The 25068-nt window shown below is 36.9% G+C and overlaps 1 protein-coding gene across 1 annotated transcript in view; it reads left to right on the plus strand.

Annotated features, from left to right (window-relative positions):
• Window positions 1-22885, plus strand: part of nsrp1.L (nuclear speckle splicing regulatory protein 1 L homeolog) — a 34970-nt gene extending 12085 nt beyond the window's left edge. Inside the window, exons 3-7 of the mRNA XM_018246084.2 lie at window positions 15447-15503; window positions 16849-16980; window positions 17826-18033; window positions 19273-19381; window positions 21307-22885. Coding sequence (XP_018101573.1) covers window positions 15447-15503; window positions 16849-16980; window positions 17826-18033; window positions 19273-19381; window positions 21307-22288 — 1488 coding nt within the window. The 3' untranslated portion in view covers window positions 22289-22885. The remainder of the gene's footprint in view (window positions 1-15446; window positions 15504-16848; window positions 16981-17825; window positions 18034-19272; window positions 19382-21306) is intronic.
• The last annotated feature ends 2183 nt before the right edge of the window (window positions 22886-25068 follow it).

The following is a 25068-nucleotide window of genomic DNA, read 5'->3' on the forward strand; positions in this document are numbered from 1 at the left end:
TTAACTTTTAGTATCATGTAGAGAGTCCTACTCTAAGACAATTTGCAATTGATTTTTATTATATGTTTATATGTGGGTTTTTGAGTTATTTCACTTTTTATTCAGCAGCTCTCCAGTTTGCACTTTCAGCAATCTGTTTGCTAGGGTAAAAATTACCCTAGCAACCATGCAGTGATGTGAATAAGAGACTAGGATATGAATAGGACATGAATAGAAAGAAGAGTAATAAAAAGAAGCAATAACAACAATACAGTTTAGGCTTCAGAGCATTTGTTTTTAGATTGGGTCAGTGATCCCCATTTGAAAGCTGGAAGGAGAAGGCAAATAATTAAAAAAACAAAAAAAACAAAAAGGACCAGTTGAAAAGTTGCTTAGAATTAGCCATTCTATAACCTACTAAAAGTTGAAAACTTGAAGATGGGCCATGCCTTTAATTTAGTACTGCACAAATAACCATTTAACGACTCAATTTAATTTCCAAGCCTGAAAACTGCAACATAAAAAAGTTAAATTACCTTAAAAACATAAAAAAATGAGGATCCATAGACGAGTAAGGTCTAGATCCGTGATCCCCAACCAGTAGCACGTGAGCAGCATGTTGCTCTCCGAACCCTTGTATGTTGCTCCCAGTGGCCTCATAGCAGGTGATTATTTTGAATTCTATACTTTGAGACAAGTTTTGGTTTTATAAAAACTTGGTGCGCTGCCAAACAGAGTCTCAATGTAGGTTGACAATCCACATAGGGGCTACCAAATGGCCAATCACAGCACTTATTTGGCACCCCAAGAACATTTTTCATGCTAGTGTTGCTCCCCAACTCCTTTTACTTCTGAATGTTGCTCATAGGCTCAAAAGAATGGGGATCTCTGGTTTAGATACAGCATGAAACATGTAGTTGCCAAGGGGAAATTGGATCCTAGCAACCAGATTGTTGAAATAGCAAACTAGAGAGCTGCTGAATAAAAAGTTAAAAAACTCAAAAACCACAAATAATAAAAAATGAAAACCAACTGCAAATTGTCTCAAATTTTACTCTATCTACATCACACTAAACGTGAATTTAAAGGTAAACAACCTCTTTAAAACCGTCATATTTAATCTTTAACTTGAGTGTTTCTCACGTTACTAATAGCTTAAAACTTTGTTCTGAAAGGGATGGTTTGTGCTTTATGGTGTTTGTCATAGTTACAAGGGAACTTAATGGCGCTACGTGTTGCATTATTACAGTACATTGTACCCAAGTGCCTGCAAAATAATATGGCTAATTATTAATTGTTTTTGGCATCTCATTAAAATGTTTCCAGAGCCATATCTGATCAAAATAATCCTACAAAGTTCAAATTCCATTCCATTGAATCCTAAACTCGGAGTGTAGAACATCTGAGATCAAACTCCAGTCCAGTAACAAGACATTCATAAAAACAGAATCTAGAGCAGAGCGTGGAACTTACAACCGTCAACAGAGGGCGCTATTATGCAGTAATAATCCTGTGCATTGGCAAGGAGTTTCAGCTTGGTGCCAGTTCTATATACAGACTTCACTAGGTAATTCATCAGAGAACAAATATGTCACAGAAGACATTGCTGGGGGAAAAAAATATGGTACATTTCACACCTGTGCCATCACATGTCTAACCACCAGCCACCTGCTCTTTAAATTCAGGTTTTGAGTTAAGAAACAAGCAACTTTTTCTTTAGCGGATGTTAATAAATAACAATCACAAGGACAAATGTAAAAAAACAAAAAAACAGTTGCACACAAAAGATAAATAAGTCAGAGACTCAGAAACTAGTATGATGTGCATTGAGGGCATTTTTTGTCTTTAAGGGCATGTAAAGTCTAAAATAGAATAAGGCTAGAAATGCTGTATTTTGTATACTAAATATAAACATGAACTTACTGCACCACAAGCCTAATCAAACAAATAATTTATGCTTTCAAAGTTGGCTACCCACACATTTATAATAGAGATATTGGAGTTTTGCATAGGAAACCCCATACAGAGCTACTTTTACCTTCATTTTTGTAATCACAAAAAGCAATCTCTGAAATGTTGGGTGCCGGGTGACCAAGTCCTGCATTTTCATATCAATCCTTTATTAAAAACCTTTAAACAGTGGGATAAACTAAAAGTTAATAAGCCCTCCTGCTCTTCCTAACCTTATCAGATGGAGCGCTCGATGGTATCACCCTTTTCCCTTACACAATATCACATTCTTTATTAGGTAGGTATTCATTTGAGGAGTTCAGTAGATAAGGAGAGCGCTTAGGGAGAGATTCATTTCCTGAGACTTATCAGCGGCAAGAGCCTGTGCGCCTAAGGACGTTGTATTTATAAATGAACCGTAATATGTCCAGCCGAGGGACTCCTTGTGCTGCAGGTAGATCACAAACCCAATATGTGCTTTTGTTTTATTTCTGTCAGCCAAAGGGACTATTATTGAGTTTTTATAGTCATTCTAAATGTCCCCATCGTTGCTTGCTGTCCATTAATCCTGTTATGGTAAAAAGTTAACCATAAATTAATTTGTATCCAAAATACCAACCCATTTCAGCACTTGTCATGCTTTCAAGGAATTGTTCAGTGTAAAAAATAAAAACTGCATAATAGTTTTTTGCTGTGCAAAATAAAAAAATGTTTCTAATATAGTTAGTTAGCCAAAAATGTAATGTATAACGGCCGGAGTGACTGGATGTGTAACATAATAGCCAGAACACTACTTCCTTTTTTTCAGCTCTCTTGGTTTCCACTGATTGGTTAATGCCTGGTAACCAATCAGTGACTTGAGGGGGAGGCACATGGGTCATAACTGTTGCTTTTGAATCTGAGCAGAATGCTGAGGATCAATTGCAAACTTACTGAACACTTATGTCCCATGTAGGCCCCTTGCTGACTAACTCAGAGTTAGAGAGCTGAAAAGCAAGTAGTGTTCTGGCTATTATGTTAGACATCCAGTCACTTCAGCCGTTATACATTACATTTTTGGCTAACCAACTATATTAGAAACATTGCTTATTTTGCTTAGGGATGCACCAAATCCACTTTTCGGATTCAGCCGAACCCCAGAATCCTTCACGAAAGATTCGGCCGAATACCGAACCGAATCCTGGATTCGGTGCATCCCTAATTTGCTCACTATTTTTTTTTTTTTTTTTCTTTTCTCACACTGAACTTTTCTTTTAAGGGAGGTGTTATTGGAACAAGGCCTGATTTCTTTATTGCCCCACTCACTGATATAAGGTATGTAAGATATTGCCCAATTTGGCTATTTAAGCCAAACAGCATTTGTCTGTTTAGTCTGCTGATGGCCTCTAAGCTACATCTGACTTTCAGATTTTCTCATGCCTGTTCCAAAAAAGGAAATAGTAGATGAGTGTCGAAGAACGTAGGTACAGGTATGGGACCTGTTATCCGGAAACCCATTATCCAGAAAATGCAGAATTACAGAAAGATTGTCTCCCATAGACTCTCTTTTATTCAAATAATAAAATTTAAAAATTTTCCTTTTTTCTCTGTAATAATAAAACAGTAGCTTGTACTTGATCCAAACTAAGATATAATTAATCCTTGTTGGAAGCAAAACCAGCCTGTTGGGTTTATGTAATGTTTACATGATTTTCTAGTAGACTTAAAGTATGAAGATCCTAATAACGGAAAGATCCGTTATCCGGAAAACCCCAGGTCCCACTGAATAACTGGTCCCATACCTGTATATGTTAACTGGATTATTTTCACCAAATGTTCATATTGCAAATATGCAATATACAGGTAGTGAAGTACTATTGATGGTTCCCTAGCTGACAACTTATAAGCAACTTTTCCTTTGTTTTTTTTTTGTATTTTTAATAGTTTTTTTTAATTATTTGCCGTCTTCTGTCCAGCTTTTCAAATTTTTTGACTCCTCTTTCTATTCAGGCCGTCCTAATAGCCCAGTCTTTTGTTCAAGTAAGTGCATGGTTGCTAGGATAATTTGGACCCTAGCAACCAGATTGCTGAAACTGCAAACCTCAGAGCTGCTGAATAAAATGTCCTATAACTCAAAAACCACAAATAATAAAAAATAAAACCCGGTTGAAAATTGTCTCAGAATATCACTCTCTACATCATACTAAAAGTTAATTTAAAGGACTGATTAAAGCTGATACAAGAATCGTTTCCATTGATACTACTGTTTTAAGACGTCCACTGATATTCACACGCCTTCCATCCAAAGCTTGCTCTTTATATCCTAGAGTAACCATTTCCTCTGTACATTGAAGACCGTTTGGCTTTGGTTATAGCATGAATCACTTCTTGGATACTATCTCTAACAATACATCTGTGATAAATGAGCCTCTTTTTTTTTTTTTTTTTTTTTTTTGGTCCCTTATTTCTGTATGTTACTGGGATTAGCTATAATATGCTTCAAATGTGTAGCGATTTGTGAATATTTGGACTTCCGAGTTAAGTAAATTTAAGTAAACAATGATTTTTGCATTCCTCTTGGCCCCATTCTGCTTTCAGTACAACAGACACATATGTGATAAATATTTCTCCTTCTTCCCCAGGATTATGTATAATACATAAATATTACATGCACTAACAATGTGAGGAGCCATCTGGTTTTCAGGCAATTCTGTTTTTTTTTTTTTTGGACTTATATTTCTTAACTCCTCCACCAATATGTCGGTATTCAGGTCCTTCATTTCATTGACTGAAAGACTCCTTACACACTAGGCTACTACTTCTACGGCTTCATGTCAAGAAAGTCTCTCTGTCAGCCCCAGCTGCCTGCTTCTGTCAAAGTGTTTATGGTCATTTGAATATTGAGTAAAGTAGTGTCGTTTTGGATGGCCATTGGTTTCTATGGGTTACTGCACATGGGCAAATGTAGTACCTTTTATTACATATGGAGGTAAGAATTACTGGCTTTGCTCTGGCATGAGGGGAGCTTTTTCCTGGTACAGGTACTGGTTTCCGTTATCCGGAAACCCGTTATCCAGAAAGCTCAGAATTACAGATTACATTTTATCCAAATAATCCAAATGATAAAAAACAATTTCCTTTTTCTCTGTAATAATAAAACAGTAGCTTGTACTTAAAGGGCATGTAAAGGCAAAATCCCATCCCATTTTTACTTTCTTTAATGAAAAGAAACCTATCTCCAATATACTTCAATTAAAAAATGCGTACCGTTTTTATAAGAAACCTGACTGTATGCAGTGAAATTCTCCCTTCATTTACTGCTATGGATAGGAATTGTCAGATGGTCCCTAACTGCTGAGCAGGGAAACAATCATACTTATGAACAGCAGGGGGAGCCCCTGCCTTACTTTGTTTATGACGATCCCTAAGCAGCCCAGACCACACTGAGCATGTGCACAGTCTTAGTCTTGCAAAGATGTTTTACAAAGTTACAAGATGACAGCCCCCTGTGGCCAACTTTGAAAGCATAAATTATTTGTTTGATTAGGCTTGTGGTGCAGTAATTTCATGTTTATATTTAGTATACAAAATACAGCCTTTCTAGCTTTATTTTATTTTAGACTTTACATGCCCTTTAATCCAAACTAAAATATGATTAATCCTTATTGGAGGCAAAACCAGCCTATTTGGGTTATTTAATGTTTACATGATTTTCTAGTAGACTTAAAGGGGTTGTTCACCTGATTTAAACTGTGAAGATCCAAATTATAGAAAGATCCATTATTGGGAAAACCCTAGGTCACGAGCATTCAGGATAACAGGTCCCATACATGTACTCATAGGACATATTTGTTTATTTTTCTGACAGAACAAGAAACCTGTTTTTATGGTAGGGATTTTAAATAAAAGCAGATTGGCATACCCTTTATCTGAATGGTCCATAAATAGTATGTAGTAGGTTTATGCCAAGTTATTACAAGTTAAAATGTGTCATAAAAATCTCAAATAAGCTTCACTGTAATATGCTTACCTGTTACATAAATGCTAATATGCGCCAAAAATGCCAGATTGTGCGTTTAAGTGTAGGAGCAAGGAAAATTTAATATCTATTAAAACAAATGAATATGTCTGGATTGCTGGCCGTATAGGTATAGATGTAGCTTATTTGAACATGGTTGCTGTGAAGGCCATGATCACGGTTTCCAGTTTTTTTTTTCAGTTTAAACCTATTTGAAGACTATGGGGGTTATTCATCAAAGACCGAATTTATCTCATTGTTTTCTGAAATATACTCCGACCAAATCCGCACAGGTTATTTCCCTTTATTTCTCAATACATTTTCCTGAATTTCCAGTTGGTGAAAAAATTTGAAAATCGTCCGAAAAGTCAAAACGTACAATTTTTTTACGTTTTCGATTTTTGTCCAAAAACCATGAAATCTGGTTTTTGCTGGAAACCGAGCGCAGATCAGGGTATCTTCAGGACTTCTCCCATTGACTTATATACAACCTCAGCAGGTCTGAGATATGCTGATTTTTTTCGGATTCTGACTTTTTCCATCCTCTGGGTATAATAAATTCCAAAAAATGTGGTGTTTTTTTTTCACAAACATTTTGGATTTTGTACTTAAAAAACTCGAATTACCCCCAAAGTGTCCACATAGTTTAAAAAAAACAACTGGGTACATTCTGTAGAAAAACAGTACAAAATATAATTAACTCTAAAGAGAGCATTCAATCAGAAAACCTATTCAGCTCCCTGTCTCAGTGGGTCTAGGTAGTTTATTGAAGGTAGAAAAACTCTGCATACCTTGGTGAGATGCATTTTTGTCTAAAGAATTCCCTGCATTATTCCAAAGAATATGGCTCCAAGACCTTTTTACATTTATGGTATTTATTTCCATGTTCTTCTTGGAGAAGAGAACTGCAGTGGTCAGTATGGCCTTCCTTGTCACAGCTGCTTCCTTTTCTAACGGAAATTGTTCTTTTAGTGGATACTTTCTAAAAATGGGGACAGGTATTTTCAGTTTTTTTCATTGCACCGTTGTAGTCACCTGTTTTGAATGAAGAGTGGATAGTATCCACATTTATTTATAATATCAACTCAGCAGGCTAAAGCCAGGATAAAAAAAATTGGTCTATTTTACCTGTACAGGTATGGATTCTGTTATCTGGAAAACCATTATCTAGAAAGCTCTGAATTAAGGATAGGCTGTCTCCCATGCCTATGATTAAGGGAGTGATTCCCGAAACGCGTAGGGCGTTGGATCTTTGTATGTATCTGGAATAAAAGCATATTCCATGTACCGGAGTGCCGTCCTTCTTTTTTGATGTCTCCCATAGACTCATTTTATCCAAATTTTCATTTTTTTTTTCTCTGCAATAATGAAATTTATTTCAAGTACGGTGCCTTGTACTTGCTCCAAACTAATATATAATTAATCTTTATTAGTCGTAGAACAATTCTAATGGCGTTATTTAAGGGCAGACTTATTAATATTCGAGTTGTGTTTTTCCGAGAAAACTTGTTTTCCAGGTTATTTTACAGTCAAAAATAGATTTTTTTTGGGTTAAAGCAAATACAATTTTTCAAGTTTTATTATATCCTGACCTCGGAAAAAGCTTGAATCCGAAAATACATCATCTAAAACCTGTTAGGTCAGGTAGAATTCAATGGCAGAGGTCCCTTGAAACATTTGAAGATGTCAATAGCCGCTGAGTTTTTTTTCAGAGGGTTTTCGAGTTTTTTATTTTTTATTTTTTTTTGCTGAGAATTCGATCAATAAGAGTTTTAGGATTGTTAACCCCAAACTCTCTGATTCAAGTTTTTTCCACACAATTTTTTTCTCAATTTAGAAACCATTCCAGTTGTGCTTTGATAAATAATCCCCTACATGATTTTCTAGTAGACTTAAGGTATGAAGATCCAAATTACAGAAAGATCCATTGTCTTGAAAACCCCAGGGGTCAAGCATTCTGGATAACAGGTCTAGGGACGTACAAAATCCAATGTTTTTGCTTTTAAGAAAGAACTGAATGCTTTCAAAACTTTGCTGAAATACCATATCTAAATTATCTTACTATCTAAATTATAATTGATGAAAAAGTAGTTTGCCACTTTCAGTTGTCCTACTATAGCAATACCATTTACAAATAGCTTTAAAATCATTAAAATATGTAATAGAAAATTGCTTAGAATTATTAAAAAAAAAAATTTCTGGTGGAGGACCCCGTTAAGAAGATGCCATTAAAAGGTATGTCGGCATTATTAATAGTGCCTTTTCTGTGCTGCAAAACATATACAGACACCCCTACTATGATATTCTGAATTCTCCCACCGGTGTGCCAGTGTTCTTGTTTTGTGCCTTGCACATTGCGTGTTAGTACCTTTAATCAGAGACATGTTTGACATGTTAATCCGTGTGCTTTTAGTCCATATTTCACAGCTCAAGCAACAAGGGTTAATTTGAATAATATCCTTTAATTCATACCTTGTACCCTGAAAAGAAAAGCTTTAGTAGGTACAAACAGACACAGTCCATTTGTTGCCGGTCTGAAAAACATTTAATGAAAGACCTGTTGATAAGCAAGAACAATATAAAAGGTGCAGAGAATCCTAATCTATCAGTGGCTGCGGCACAACAGGAAATTGTCTCTAGAAGCTTCTGACAGGGAGCTCTTTGTGTTCCCCGCACTTCTTTACAGGTTCCGCTCTAGCCAAACAAGTGGCAGGTGCATCTGTTTTTTAGCATCATCTCTTTGCTTAAGGCAAGGGAGAGTAAATATTCTGATGGGGGTCAGAATATAAACAGTTACTCTTGCGTTTCTGTGTGGTGGCAGTATGCAATGCAAGAGTTAATTCCTCCGTGTAAGGGACATAAGTAATGATGGATTATGGACTGGATTTGACCTGTAAGACAAACAATTGAATCAACCTGATTTGTCCCAGAATAAATGCAGCCAAATAGGGCACAAATCCACTTGATTAGAGAATCTTCGTTGGTATAGAAGGAAAAAAAAACAACAAAGACAAATTAAACTTTTAAATCGATAAGTCTTTATTAAGAAATAACTTATCGAAACTCCGCTCCTCTTCAGAAAAGGCGATCCATCGTGCGGCACTCGATTTCTCCTCCCTGCTTTCCTTATAGGAGATAGCCAAGTCGAGCGGCGCATGATGGATCGCCTTTTCTGAAGAGGAGGGCAAGCGGAGTTTCGATAAGTTATTTCTTAATAAAGACTTCGATTTAAAAGTTTAATTTGTCTGTGTTTTTTTTCGTTCTATGCTAACAATTTATTTATTTTTTTAAATTGATGTTACTGAACCTTTAATTTGCATGGCCATCTTAACCGTGTATGGGTTTTTCTTTATTGAAGAAAATAAGGCCTACAGTGGAACCCCCATTTTTACGGTTTTCAGGGGACCAGAATAAAAATGGTGTAAAATCCAGGAAAATGTAAAATAAGCGAAATGTATTATGCATAATATATACCACAAAACGACTGTTAAATGAGGTAAAACTTAAAATCAGGTGATGTAAAATTGAGGTTCTACTGTATATTAATACAGGTTACAATAATGCTCAGGACCTGGGGGTTTCTGGATAATGGATCTTTTTTTGTTTAATTTGGATTTTCATACCTTAAAGGAGAACTAAAGCGTAACTAAAGAAGTAGCTAGAAATGTTGTACATTATGTTTTGGGCTTCTGTACCAGCCCAAGGCAACTACAGCCCTTTAGCAGTAATGACCTGTGTCTCCAAAGATGCCCCAGTAGCTCCCCATCTTCTTTTCTGCTGATTCACTGCACATGCTCTGTGCTGCTGTCACTTACTGAGCTTAGGGTCCCACTCACAATATACAGTACACATAGAATAGAAATGTCACAATATAAGGCTAATTAGTAATTAATACAGATAATTACTACATGGCAGCACAGAAACCAGTGCAACTAGCATCAGAATTTAATAATCAGTCCTGTAACATCAGCTTATATTACAGACAAACCTAATTTTCTGCTGGATAATTTGTGACGACCCCTAAGCTTAGCTTCTCAACAGCTGCTCAGAGCCCACTGAGCATGTGAGTGTCACAGACACTTTCCAAGATGGTGACCCCCTGTGACAAGTTTGAAGTCCTGTATCATTGCTGCTATTGAGATACTGAAACTTTAGGCTGGTGCAATAAGTTCAATATATAAAATATGGCATTTTTAGTCTCATTCATTTTTAGTGTTTAGTTCTCCTTTAGGTCTACTAGGAAATCAACTGGTTTTGCCTCCAATAAGGATTAATTATATCTTAGTTGGGATCAAGTACAAGGTACTGTTTTATTATTAAAAAGGAAATCATTTTTAAAAATTTGGATTGTGTGGAAGAAAGCTTTCTGGTAGGGATGCACTGAATCCACTATTTTGTATTCGGCCGAACCGAACCCAACCCCTAATTTGCATATGCAAATTAGGATGGGAAGGGGAAAAAATTTACTTGTCACATGATTTCTCTCCCCGTCCCTAATTTGCATATGCAAATTAGGATTCGGGTTCTGTTCGGCCAGGCAGCAGGTTTCGGCCGAATACTGCTGAAAAAGGCCGAATCCCGAACAGAATCCTGGATTCGGTGCATCCCTACTTTCTGGATAATGGGTTTCCGTATAACGGATCCCATACCCGTTTAGCCCTAATTAGCAATAGCAACCAGACAGCAATTGATACTCCAAACCTACTAACTGAACATAAAAACATAAAAATATTAAGATATTAAAACACAAAAAATAAAAACGAACTTCAAACTGACTTAGAATGGGTTATTCACCCTAGATTTATTCATTTATTTATTTTTTGCATAGTTCCAAGCAATTCCCCAAGGTATATATAGAAGCCATTTTCAGTGGTTTAAGTTATTTTAAAATGTAATTGTAGCAGAAACCTGCCTCTGTCCCATTCTCTTCCATGACTCCTAAAACAATGTAACAGGAACCATTTCTCCTCCAGGTCTTTTAATCCGTTTTAATCAGCTGGTTTGCAACGCTGTTTCAGGAGTCTGAGCCAGGAGTGCAGAGAATGTAAACAGTGAGACAGATGCTGCTTCATTTGCAAATAACTTGAATATGTATGCTTAAAGTGGTGGTTTACCTTTAATTGAACTTTTAGTATGTTATAGAATGGCCAGTTCTAAGCAACATTTCAATTGGTCTTCTTTTTTTTTTATACATTTTTTTTTTAAATTGTCTTCTTCATCTAACATTTCCCAGCTTTCAAATGGGGGTCACTGAGCCTGTCTAAAAGCAAGACGCCCATAGACTTGTATGGTGGCGTGCGACAAAATTTTTTTGACACCCATAGACTTTAAGCGGGCGTCTGCGACATTTCGCCTGCGGCGAATTTTGGCGAAACTAAACGGGTCAAATTCGCCCATCCCTACCTGTAAGGCTACACATATATTGTTATTGCTACTTTTTATTACTCATCTTTCTATTCCGGCCCTTTTCCTATTCATATTCCAGTCTTTTATTCAAATTAATGCATGGTTTCCTAGGGTAGTTTGGACCCTAGCAACCAGATTGCTGAAATTACAATATGGAGAGCTGCAGAATGAAAAGCTAAATAACTAAAAAAACACAAATAATAAAAAATGAAAACCAATTGCAAATTGTCTGAGAATATCACTCTACAACATCATATTAAATGTTAATTTAAAGGTGAACAACCCCTTTATAATGCATTTTGGATGGTAGCTTAGAACTAATCATTTAATAGACATGATTTTTAAAGCTATTGTTATTATTTTGCCCATCTCTAATGGCACAGACTATTGTATCAGTTTGTCATCTGTCTGTGGTGATCTAAACGCTGTAGGGCTTATGTAACAGAACACATGCAAGCCTCACCTCTTCAATTTAAACCACTTAAAAACATGTTCATATCAGTTCCTATCAGTGCCTGGACTTTTGTGCTCATGTTGCAGCCGAGCATGGAGATTTACTCAGATAAGGCTTTGTCATTATAGACAGATGTAAAGCAGGCTCAGGGCATTGCCTGTTTTCTTTGCATTTCTGCTGTGTTTGTCTGGCTCTCATCATGCAGCACGTTAGAGGATATCTGAGAACAGACGCAGATATCATCAGCAGATCATTATAATCTTGCCTTTCCCGCTCCTCTTTACACTTTTTGATGAATTAATGGGAAAATTATGTTTTTTTTTTACTTCTTTGCTTATTTTTAAAGGGGGTTGTTCACCTTTAAATTAACTTTAAGGGGGTCGTTTTTTTTTATACCTCAAATTAACTCACAACTCAAATGGCTTCTTATTAAAGAAAAAACTCGAATTGAAAAAACTTGATTCTGCGAAACCGAAAACTTGAATTAATCAAGTTTTCAACTTGAACATCATGAAGGCTATAAACATGTTCATATGGTTCAAGGGACCTCTGCCATCGACTCCTACATGACCTCGAGAGGCTTTAGATGGTGTATTTTCAGATTCAAGCTATTTCCAGAGTCAGGGTTTAATAAATCTCGAAAAATTCAAGTTATTTTTGACCAAAAACATTAACTCGAAAACTCTAATTTTTGTGAAAAACACAGCTCGAACTTTAATAAATAAATAAATAGGGATGCACCGAATCCAGGATTCGGTTCGGTATTCGGGCAGGATTCTGCCTTTTTGAGCAGGATTCGGATTCGGCCGAATCCTTGTGCCTGGCCAAACCGAATCTTAATTTGCATATGTAAAATTAGGGGCGGGTAGGGAAATCACGTCACAAAATAAGATTTTTCCCCCCACTTTTTCCTTTTCTGACCCTAATTTGCATATGCAAATTAGGTTTTGGATTCGGTTCGGTATTCAGTTGAATCTTTCACCAACGATTCGGGGATTCGGCCGAATCCAAAATAGTGGATTCGGTGCAACCCTACTTTTGAATTATTTCGCTTTTTGTTCTGCAGCTCTCCAGTTTGAAATTTTAGCAACTATCTGGTTTCTAGGATCCTATTTTTAATAGCAACCAGGCAGTGGTTTGATAGAGTGGAAGGAATATAAATGTGTGAGGGCCTAAGTAGAAACATAAGTAGTATCAATAACCATAAAATTGTAGCCTTACTTGTTTGGCAGCTGGGGTCAGTGACCCCCATTTGAGAGCTGGAAAGAGTTGGAAGAGGAAGGCAAATAATTCAACAGCTATTAAAAGATGAGGACCAATTGAAAAGTTGCTAAAATATATTTTATAACATACTAAAACTTAACCTGAAGGTGAACCAATCCATTAAGCATTTTTAATTGCTTGTAAAGTATAAAGTAGGCTGTATCTCACCAGTCTCACATCTTAAAGGACCACATTTTTTTTTACATTTTAAAAGGATATCCCCCCCAATGTGTTTTCTTTGCATAATGAAAGAAAAGTGTAATTTTCAAATCACTATCCAATATATTTTGATTTTAACAATTCAATCATTATATTATTTGACATAAATTGCAACTAAAAGCAGTTCTTGTCTGTCATTTTTCCTTCTTCATTTGTCAGTCTGTAGAAACAATGCCTCACAATGCCTTGCAAACTTTTGTTAGTTCACAATACAGGTATGGGATCACTTATCTGGAAACCCATTATCCAGAAAGCTCCAAATTACAGAAAGGTTCCCATAGACTCCATTTTATTCAAAATTTATAAAAATATTTAATAATAAAACAGTACCTTCTACTTGATCCAAACTAAGATATAATTAAATCTTATTTTAAGCAAAACCAGCCTATTGGGTTTATTTCATCTTTACATGATTTTCTAGTAGACTTAAAGGACCAGTAACATCAAAAAAATTTGTCAGTATACATCGAAAAAACAAAGCAAAACAACACCAAGACAAATTTAAACTTTAAAATAGCAAAGTCGTTATTAAAGAAATAACTTACCAAAACTCTGCTTGCTCTCCTCTTCAAAAATCGTTCTGGCGATCCATCGTGTGGCGCTCGTTTTCTCCTCCCTGCTTTCCTTATAGGAGATAGCCAGGGAGGAGAAATCGAGCGTCGCGCGATTGATCGTCGCCGTGTTGCCTTTTCTAAAGATGAGCGTAGTTTCGGTAAGTTATTTCTTAAAGGCTTTGCGATTTTAAAGTTTAATTATCGGGAATCCCCCAGGTCTCAAGTATTCTGGATAACAAGTCCTAAACCGCAGGACTAGGGTAAAAATGATGTTATCGATTGGGGAAGACAGGTAAAAATGTAGGAAGGCTGATAATTTTTCCCAGGAAAGGTGGCAACCCTATACAGGACCCACGAGTTTAAGAATTGCCCCCCCCCAGCATTTATTGGTCACCTTTTTGAGAGCATAAATGGATTTCTAGACCTGCTACAAACTTTTATTGCACCCCCCCCCCCCAAAAAGGCCTTACACACAAAGTGGAATTATGGTGACCTCTTGCATTATGTAGGCACCTAGATAATTATCAAAAGGTTTCCTCAAGATATAGAACAGATATGTGCCTCCCTCGAGGCATTAACATCATTCTACAACTGACGTACATATTGGCAGATTCTCCACATTTCTTGGCAGCGGTGGGTTTTTGTTTAACTTCATACTCTTGGTACAAAAATGAAAAGGATGCAGTTGCCCTTTGCAAACAGGTTTTTTTTTTTTAACCATTTATATTGCGTTATTACAAATGCGAGTTGATATAGCTAGTAGGAGTTTTGCAGCCTGTGGTAAACAAAAAGCCCTGTGTGCCATTACCCTTACACATCAAAATATTATATATTATAAAATTATATAATAAAAATGGATATGCCCAGGCAGCAATGATCTCTCCAGTAGTTGCTTAGTTTTCCAAAGTCGCCCTTCAGAGTCTATCTTGTATACACCAATGTTTTATAGACCAGCACTCCCTTTGATGTAAAACAAATAATCTTTTATTGCATCATTATCCACCGTTTCGGTCCCTGTTGGGACCTTTTTCAAGGATGATACAAAATGTGATAAAACCAAACATTAAATAACCATGTGCTTCATACCAGACCAATTCGTGTCCTCATGTTCATATGTTCATATGTATATATATATTATGGGTATTGGGCATAAATAATTTTATGTACCTAATCATTTTTATATAACATACATGCAGAAACATAAAATGTAAAGCTTTTGTATGTGTAGCACTGAATTATTAGGCACAGGTAATTAAGATATACTAGCACCACTGTGCAGGGGTAGAAATTAAACAAAGTTCAGGATTTTTTGCATTTTCTTATTTCCCAACATCACAATGGGGGTAGATTGTAAATCAGAATACTATTTGGGGAATTAATGTTGTTTAATGGAATTATTAGCCCTAAGGATTTTGTTGCAGTTTCTGCCTAAATAAATGGGTTGAACTGTAAGGTACATTTATGGAAAATAAACAACAGGTGATCCCTGCTGACAGCTCTGTTTCAATGTGAATGATCGTACTTGTATGTGTCTCAAAGTGCAGTATTATTAATATGACATCTTATTTACACACGCTGCCATCTATTTGTATAGCCTAATTATACTATTGTTCTCTTTTATCAGACATCTGTCGGAGAGAGCCTGCAGAAGGAATCCTTAAAGAAACGTGTAATGAAGCAGGTAAATATATTTACTGGATAATCTTGCAGGGAAGAGCAAAGAAGCTTTCGGTTAATTTCCTATTTCCTAAAAACAAACGGCTAAGCAGGATATTGAGATATTTATTTTCTATTTTTTTTTTTTAAAAGAGTGCATTCTTTTTTTCTTATTTTAACCCTAAATTCAATAGTTAGGCTCTTTGCAAATGGGCTATAGTAACTGCAAGTGATTAGATTAGATCAACATATTGAAAGAAGAGTAGGTGGAAGTTAAAGTGATATAATTTTAAGTTCGCACATCTGCCATAAATAGTGCGTTCTCCATACAGGTCAGTCAGAAACACTAAGGTCCTATGGCTGGGCCTGAGAGTTCACTGATTGTGCTAACTTACCTCAAGAAGTAAAAATGAATTAGGTTTACCTTTGAGTTAACTTTTAGTATGATGAGGACAGTGATATTGTGAGAGTGAGGTAATTTGCAATTGGTTTTCTTTTTTTTTTTTATTTATTATTTTTGAGGTATTTAGCTTTTTTTTTTTTAAATTTCTGTTTATTCAGGTGTAACATTTTATACAAAATGCCAATGAATAATTGTGATATGCAGGTATTTAGCTTTTTATTCAGCAGCTTTCCAGTTTGGAGTTATAGCAACCTGTTTGCTAGGGCCCAAATTATCCTAGCAACCATGCACTGATTTGAATAAGAGACTTGAATATGAATAGAAGAGGCCTGAATAGAAAATGAGTTTAACAAAGTAGCAATAACAATACATTTGTAGCCTTACAGAGCCTTTGTAAATGATGGGGGTCACTGGCCCCATCTAAAAACAGGCAGTCCCCGGGTTACGTACGAGATAGGGTCTGTGGGTTTGTTCGTAAGTTGAATTTGAATGTAAGTTGAAACATATACATTTACTTATTAAATGCAACTTGGATGTCTCTCTTAACATAGTATTTATTTTTACCTTTCTGTACTCCGCAGTAGACAACACACATCAGAGGGGATTGGGGCAGGTGGTTTATTAAAGCAAAATGCTAATAAAGGCCAAGCAAACCATAGTACAATACTATAATAGCCTCTGTATGTAAGTATGAGTTGTATTGTAAGTCGGGTGTATGTAAATCGAGGACTCCCTGTAATTGAAAAAAGAGAAAAAATAGTGAAGACCAATTGAAAGGTTGCTTAGAATTTGCCATTCTATAACATACTAAGAGTTAACTTAAAGCGGTACCACCTCTTTAAGCCCAGACAGATAATCTTACATCTTTAACAAACACCTCTTGACTATTGGGCATCTTCCATGCTTTTAGTAGCATGGATTTATTTCATAAACTGTCAAAATATTTATGCAACGTTTTTAATTGAAGACCAAGCTTGAGATCCAGAAAGCTCTGGAAGAAGACTCCACGGTGTATGAGTATGACAATGTGTATGATGATATGCAGAAGAAGAAGGAGGAGGAAAATGAAGCCAAACTTATGGCATCGAAGGAAAGAAAGGTTGGTCCTCTATTTTCACATCTCCATAAAATTTCACTGGGGAGACTGATCAATGCCATGCATGGATATAGCTGCAATAAATCAGATACACAGCAACACTGACGGCCTTTTTCAGCAGGATTCGGATTCGGCCGAACCCTTCTGCCCGGCCAAACTGAATCCAAATATTAATTTGCATTTGCAAATTAGGGGGGAAGGGAAATCACTTGCCTTTTTGTCACGAAACAAGGAAGTAAAAAATGCTTTTCCCTTCCCACCTCTAATTTGCATATGCAAATTAGGTTCAGTATTTGGCCGAATCTTTTGCAAAGGATTCGGGGGTTCGGCCGAATCCAAAATAGTGGATTTGGTGCATCCCTAAAAAAAAAAAAAAAAAAAAACCCCTTTGGGATTTTTCAAGCTTTAGGGGCAAATTAGAGCTCACCACAGAAAAATTCACCCACTTTCTATTGATTCTTGTGGGATTTTTAGAAGCATGTTTATTAATGTGTTAAATTTAGAGTTCATCATTTGATAGATAATCTTCTAAAAATTCCATAGGAATTTATAGAAAATTAATAGAAATATTTTGTGGTGAGCTCTAAATCTGCCCATACAGTTTTTAGATGTTTGATAAATCTACGTCCCAGAGTAACACATTTATTTCCCAAGTCTCTCTAGTGTTTAGAGATTAATTATAGAGAATCTGCTCCTGAATGTATTCCGTACATGCAATTGTATGGCTGCATGTGTGTTTTTTTTGTCTGCTTTGTTCCTAATGATTTAGCAAGAGTTATACATAACTCTATAGATTGAGGCCCTTACCCAGGATGCTTTACTAATATACGTTTTGTTCCTTCTGTTAGCCCAAATACATCCAAAACCTGTTGAAGGCAGTGGAAGTTAGGAAGAAAGAGCAGGAGAAAAGAATGGAAAAGAAAATCCAGAAAGAACGGGAGATGGAAGGGGAAGAGTTTCAGGATAAGGAGGCATTTGTTACATCTGCGTACAAAAAAAGGTTGCAAGAAAAGGCAGATGAAGAAGAGAGGGAAAGGAGGGAAGCTGCCTTGGAGGGTAACCTCTTTTTTTCATTCTTTCCAGATTTTGAGAACAACATTTAGGATGAGATAAAGTTGTGTGTTGCATTCGACGTCTGCTTTACAATAGAAGATAAACACGATGAACATCTTCCTTTTTTGTGTTAAACAGACAAAATTACAATGAGAATGAAATCTAAAACGTATTCTATAAACGTATTCAAACATGCATGTGAACGTTACTCTTTATATTTGAGTCATACATGCAGGAGTAGGTCAGCTGATTCTGACGCTAGATCTATTCTAGTTAGTGTATTGTAAGTGGTGGACTGATATGAGTATGCTCTAGTGCAGGGATCCCCAACCTTTTGAACCCATGAGCAACATTCAGAAGAAAAAGGAGCCGGGGAGCAACACAAGCATGAAAAATGTTCTTGGGGTGCCAAATAAGTGCTGTGATTGGTCATTTGGTAGCCCCTATGTGGATTGTCAATCTACATTGAGACTCTGTTTGGCAGCACACCTGGTTTCTATAAAACCAAACTTGCCTCCAAGACTTTAATTCAAAAATAAGCATCTGCTTTGAGATGGCTGTGAGGCCCACTGCAAGAGATTGACTATGAAGATTTTCATTCATCCAGGTCATGGTATATCTAGTATAGGTAAATCTAAAAACAACTGGACTTGCTGAGTAATCAATGAAGACATTTCACTACTCAACTGAAGAAGCTGCTCGGGTGAATAGTGAAATGTCTTCATTGATTACTCAGCAAGTCCAGTTGTTTTTAGATTTACCTACGGTATACTAGATACTGCAAGAGATTGTTATGGGCTTGAGTATTGTGGGTCAGCCTATCTAGGATGGAAAGACGTTATTGCTTATTATTGTCATTGTGACGTTGTACTTTAAAGTAGAAGCAAACCCAAAAGTTAAAAAACCCTAAATGCTAACTTTTTACTTACCCCTCAGTGAAGATTCAGGCATCGGAGTTCACGGGCGCCATCTTCAGCTGCTTCTGTAATCTTTGGAATGAGACTGGAGCTTCGCAAAACAGAGAATTGCTCCAAACTGCGCATGCACCATTCCGAAGATTACCGAAGAAAGGAAGATGGCACCCGTGAACTCCGCTGGACAGAATCTGCACGGAGGGGTAAGTAAAGACTTAGGGACATTTGCCCGGGGTAACACTGGGGTCTATGTAGAGTAGAGTTTTTTTAACTTTTGGGTTGGCTTCTCCTTTAATTAACATGACTTATGCTCTTCATTATAATGCAGCATCCCTAGATGTCACCAAACAAAAGGATCTCAGCGGCTTTTATAGGCACCTTTTAAATCAAACTGTGGGTGAGGAGGACATGCCTGAATGCAGCCTGCGTGATGCTGGGTAAGAGAGTATAAGTGTCATTGCACTACCATTTCATACAATTTTTGTTCCTGACCAATTCTGTGTACTGTGACTATTGGCCATGATTTTTCTATAGTAGGCTTAAGGCCCGAAGATCCAAATTATGGAAAGATCCATTACCTGGAAAACCCCAGGTCACAAGCATTCTGGATAAGTGGTCCCTTACCTGTATTTCATTTGATGCCAAATTGCAGTCTTTCACATTCAAGGATTCTCTTTCTGATACACACGATATTTTGGTTACATTTATTGAACAACAATGGTTTTTATATAGAGTTTGAAGCCTCTTCCATTATTTGGTGTATATTTTTGTAGCAAACATACAGTGCACTGATATATCCAAATCCTCTGTTGAGAACATGGGCTATATTTAAATGCTGTTTACTTCTCTGCTTATTTTCCAAGTCTGATGTCACTTAATACAGTATGTTTTTAATTGCCTGCCCCAAAAGTATTAACAAAGGGATCTTCTTGTATATACAGTGGCAATGACCACATTCAAGCTGACTACCGAATCCCACCCAGTAAACCCCACATTTTACCCAAGGAACTTTGAAAACACGATTATATCACAATGATGTAATGTTTGTTTCATTGCAATTTTGTCTGTTTTTTCCCCCCACTTTGTCCTGTTGTTTGTTAGCGTTTGTGTGTTACTCATAGTTCTTGTAACCCTCCACTCCTGGAAAATGAAAGTGTTATGTGTCTTATGAGTGACTGATGTTCTGCTATAGGAAACTATTCTTTTTTTCAACTTAATAGTGATCATCCTTTTCCTTGAGTGTCAGGAAATCCTCTATTTCCACGTAATTTGATGGCCAAAATCCATGATTAAAGGAATATAACCCCAATTAGCCACTTCAGGAAACTATAACTGCCGGCGTCAGGCTTTGTAGCTGCCTTTATAGGGTCGTTTCTCCTGAACTTTTGTTTGTTTATTTTCAAAACTGTCAAATTTGACTAGGGAGCTATTCAAATTCAATTTAGAGTTTTTTTTAAAAAGAAATCGAACTAGATTTTCGTGATTTATCATACACTGTCCCTTGAATTCAACTAAAACCTGCCTAATTGCTGTTTAAGTCAATGGGAGACGTCCAAGGATCAATTTGGAGTTGTTTGCAGGCTTCCTGACATTCGAGTTTTTTTCGGAGAAAAAAACTTGTATCGAATTTTTTAAAATCGAAATTGATTTGATTAGAGTTTTCAGGTCGATCCTATTCACCAGGTCAAATTTTGAGTTCATGGGAGTTTATAGGAGTTTTGAAAAACTGCCTCTAATTGTTCCTTTCCAGCATTGTGTTCTCTGTCTGGCAAACAATAAAAGCCCTGTTTATGACCAGATTCTGGATATTATCTCCATATCAGAACCAGAATCCTATTCTGCAAAGCAGAATCTGTCCATATGTCTGAATGGCTCATTAGTATTTAGCACAATTTATCTGTGGCTCAGTCATTTTACTTTCACAAGTCTACTTTCAAATAGTGCACTGCAAATAATATTTTTCTAATTGATTTTCTGTTTTCTAAAATATAATTTTAACAATGAATTCTGTTTTCTGCAGTAAATCATTATGCTGATGTTCTTAAAGGAAAACTATAATCCCAAAATTAATACTTAAGCAACAGATAGTTTATATCATATCAAGTGACATATTAAAAAAAACTTAGCAATAGTAATATAGTAATAGTAATAATAAAACAGTAGCTTGTACTTGATCCCAACTAAAATATAATTAATCCTTATTGAAGCAAAACCAACCTATTGGGTTTATTTAACGTTTAAATTATTTTCTAGTAGACTTAAGTTATGAAAACCACAGGTCCTGAGCTTTCTAGATAACTGGTCCCCATTATTGGCATAAACATGGTCTCTTCTCCCCCCCCCCTCTTTTTTTTGTTTAAAGAATGAAGGAGCAGACAAGCGGTAATTCTGATGAGCCCAGGCGAGAAATGTGCAATGATGAAAAGAAGATCTCAGGAGGCAGCGCAAATATGGAGGATAATATAGATGCTGATAGTGATTTGGGGAGTGAGTCAAGTGAGGAAGAGGCTTCATCTGAGAAGAAAAAAGAGGCTACACCTGAGAAGAAAAAAGAGGCTACACCTGAGAAGAAAAAAGAGGCTACACCTGAAAAGAAGAAAGAGGCTTCAAAAAGCAAGGCAGACCACAAAAAGGAATATAACTCAAAAAAACAGTACAGACAAAGGCATTCAAGTTCATCCAGTGAGGAAATGGATGGCCATAAACATCAAAAGAAAAAAGAGAAAGAGCCTAGTAATGAAAGTCGGTCAGAGAGAGACAGGTATCAGAAAGAACAGGACTATTACCCAAGAGAGAAGAAGGGAGAACATGAAGAAAGGCACAGGCATAGGGAACACAAAGACCGACACAGAAATAGAGATGAACAGGATCACAGGGTCAGGGATAGAGATAGAAAAGAAACAGAAAACAGTTACAGAGAGTCACGTAGAGGGGACTATGTGGACAAACACAGACAAAGGCACGAGAAAGATGATCGTTACGGTGAACATGAAAGGGATAGAGGAAAGAATTACAAAGATGCTGAGGATGAAGGAAGGAGAAGAGATCGAACAGAAAAGCACAGAGAGGAAAGAAGTGACCGACAAGATAAAGACAAGAAACAGAAAGACAAGGAGAAGAGAAGCCCATCAGTGTCAGACAGACGTGCAAAGGAGCACAGTGAGAGACAAGAGCCTAAACGTAAAGATGAGGAGGAGACCCCGAAAGAAGATTCCTCTTCAAGTACCAGCAAGTTTGCAAAGCGCAGCAATGTGGAAACCGTGGTTTCTGCCAGAGATCGCTATCTTGCCAGACAGATGTCACGGGCTGGTACCAAGGCCCATGTAGAGAAAGAGGAGGACTAGCTATTTACTCATCATACTTGACATGAATGAGGTTTTGGGTGTTATTGCTAAATTGGGAACTCCGCTGTTCATTTGGCTGGACTAGACATAGATAAAGTGGATTTTTGAGATTTAAATTACTGGTATATGTGTTATAATTCAAATCTCAATGTTCTGCTCAGAAAGCTCTTCAGGAACAACTTTGTTCCAGTCATTGAATGTTCTAGAGAGTGGAAGGGAGGAGATTTGGTTTGCCTTTAAATGCATTTGCTGTGTTTGTTATGATGGGCATAATCGTGTATAAGATGCATTTCTGCATAAAGACGCCTGGCATCAAGAAGGAGAAGCTGATAATCAAAGTGTGGAATTAGAGTTTGCCACAATGAAATCCCGCCACACACTATTCATTCCTATGGGATTTAGAAGCGTATTTATCAATGGGTGAAAGAGTTCACTATTTGATAAAAACACCTCTAAAAATCACAATAGGAATGAATGTGTGGCAGAATTCACACTTTGATAAATCTTTACCTAAATATTGTCTCTTGCTAAGTTTTTTCTTTCTTGTTTTGTAAAACTGATAAATGATCATAAACAGGTATGTGTTAAAAATTGAAATGATCAAGATTTCTTTCTTTTTTTCGTTTAATTGAGCCTTATCTATTATTATAATGTGACCCATACCATACAGTATTTTCAGCCATGGGTGATAAAACTATCTAGAATGCACATATGTGGGAATTACATATTTCTTGCTGGCAGCTGACAAGAAAAATCAGGTGTAGAAAATAAACTTCTTGGCCCAAAGTTTTGTTGACACCTGTCTATCCAACATCATATTCCCAAACCAAGAGAACACTGTTCTGCATCACTCTCTGCTTTTCGTTTTAGCTGCTAACTGCAGGCAGACAAAATACCCTGTGAGCCACAACCCTAATGAAAACTGCCTAACACTGCTAGTTATTAAATGCTCTAATGTATGTTTTTTGGGCCAAGAATTACCTGTACTTACTGTATGTCAAGCGAAAGCAGCATGGGTGACTTCAGGTGTTTTTCTACCAACTAAAAATACACTGTTAGTTAGGTTGAAAAAAAGACACATCCGTCAAGGCCCCCACATTTATTCCTTAAAGGAGAACTAAACCCTAAAAATGAATATGGTTAAAAATACTATATTTTAAATACTGAACTTATTTCTCCAGCCTAAAGTTTTAGCTTCTGTATAGCAGCAATGATCCAGGACTTCAAACTTGTCACAGGGGGTCACCATCTTGGAAAGTGTCTGTGACACTCACATGCTCAGTGGGCTCGGAGCAGCTGTTGAGAAGCTAAGCTTAGGGGTCGTCGTAAACTAACAAACAGAAAATGAGGTTGGTCTGTAATATAAGCGGATGCTACAAGGCTGATTATTAAATTCTGTTGCTAATTGCACTGGTTTCTGTGCTGCCATGTAGTAATTATCTGTATTAATTACTAATCAGCCTTATATTGTGACATTTCTATTCTATGTGTACTGAATATTGTGAGTGGGTCCCTAAGCTCAGTAAGTGACAGCAGCACAGAGCATGTGCAGTGAATCAGCAGAAAAGAAGATGGGGAGCTACTGGGGCATCTTTGGAGACACAGATCTTCACTGCTAAAGGGTTATGGTTGCCTTGGGCTGGTACAGAAGTCCAAAACATAATGTACAACATTTCTAGCCTATTTCTATAGTTAAGCTTTAGTTCTCCTTTAAATACATTATACAGAGAGAGTCAGTTAGATATTTATCTACAAATGTATGATGTGTTGGAACCTGTGACCAATTCCAAAAATTAGAAGTGGTTCCACATACTGGTTCCCCTGTAGTGTCTATTTGGCATACTGCTTCATACCAGAGATCATATCAAAATAACATTTAATATGATTCCTTTGCTGCTGTGTCTGTTTGATCAAATAGAAGAGGAGGCACAAATGAAAGCTTCCAGAACATGGTTTTTAACCATTTTCCTCAGGGTAAAATTCAAGATGGAGAATCGGCTTCCGAAGGCAACAATTGCTTTAGTTGGTATTTTCTGTTGTACATAGAGGTTTCCCTTTAATAAAGGGGATTATGGAGGCCAACTCTAATCATCATGAAGACCGGTGGGTTAAGAATCCTTTTTCTCAAATGGTTTAGATGTTTAAATGCATCTCCAAAACAAAATGATATTTAAAAAAATCATAAGGTCCTGAGCTGCCGTGGCCGAAGTACGAGCAGAGGTATTTATGGGGTATGGCGGTACTTACGGTATAGCTTTTATTGTTTCCTGTAGGGCAAGAGTCCCCAACCTTCTTTACCTGAGCCACACGCAAATGTGAAAAGAGTTGGGGAGCAACACGAACATGAAAAACGTCCCTGGGGATGTCAAATAAGGTTTGTCATTGGCTAGTTGGTAGCTCCTATGTGGACTGTCAGCTACAGGTGACTCTGTTTGGCAGTACATCTGGTTTTTATGCAACCAAAACTTTCCTCCAAGCCTGGACTTCAAAAATAAGAACCTGCTTTGAGGCCACTGGGAGCAACATCCAAGGGGTTGGTGAGGGCATTTTCACAGCTTCCAACGGCTATTACTGATTTAACATAATGCCTGTACATATCCTACAGAGCAGGGATTTCCAACTTTAGGTCCATGTCTGAAAGTGGCCATTCAAGAAATTGTTAATGACCCCCGGCATTCCCAGGATCTCCATAGACTTCTTTGTATCACATTGTTATAGAAACCTGACTCATAGCATGGAAAATCTTGTGCAGTGCCGAAATAGTAAATGGAGCCGAGTAA

Source organism: Xenopus laevis, chromosome 2L, assembly GCF_017654675.1.
Source record: "Xenopus laevis strain J_2021 chromosome 2L, Xenopus_laevis_v10.1, whole genome shotgun sequence".
Taxonomy (NCBI): Eukaryota; Metazoa; Chordata; class Amphibia; order Anura; family Pipidae; genus Xenopus; species Xenopus laevis.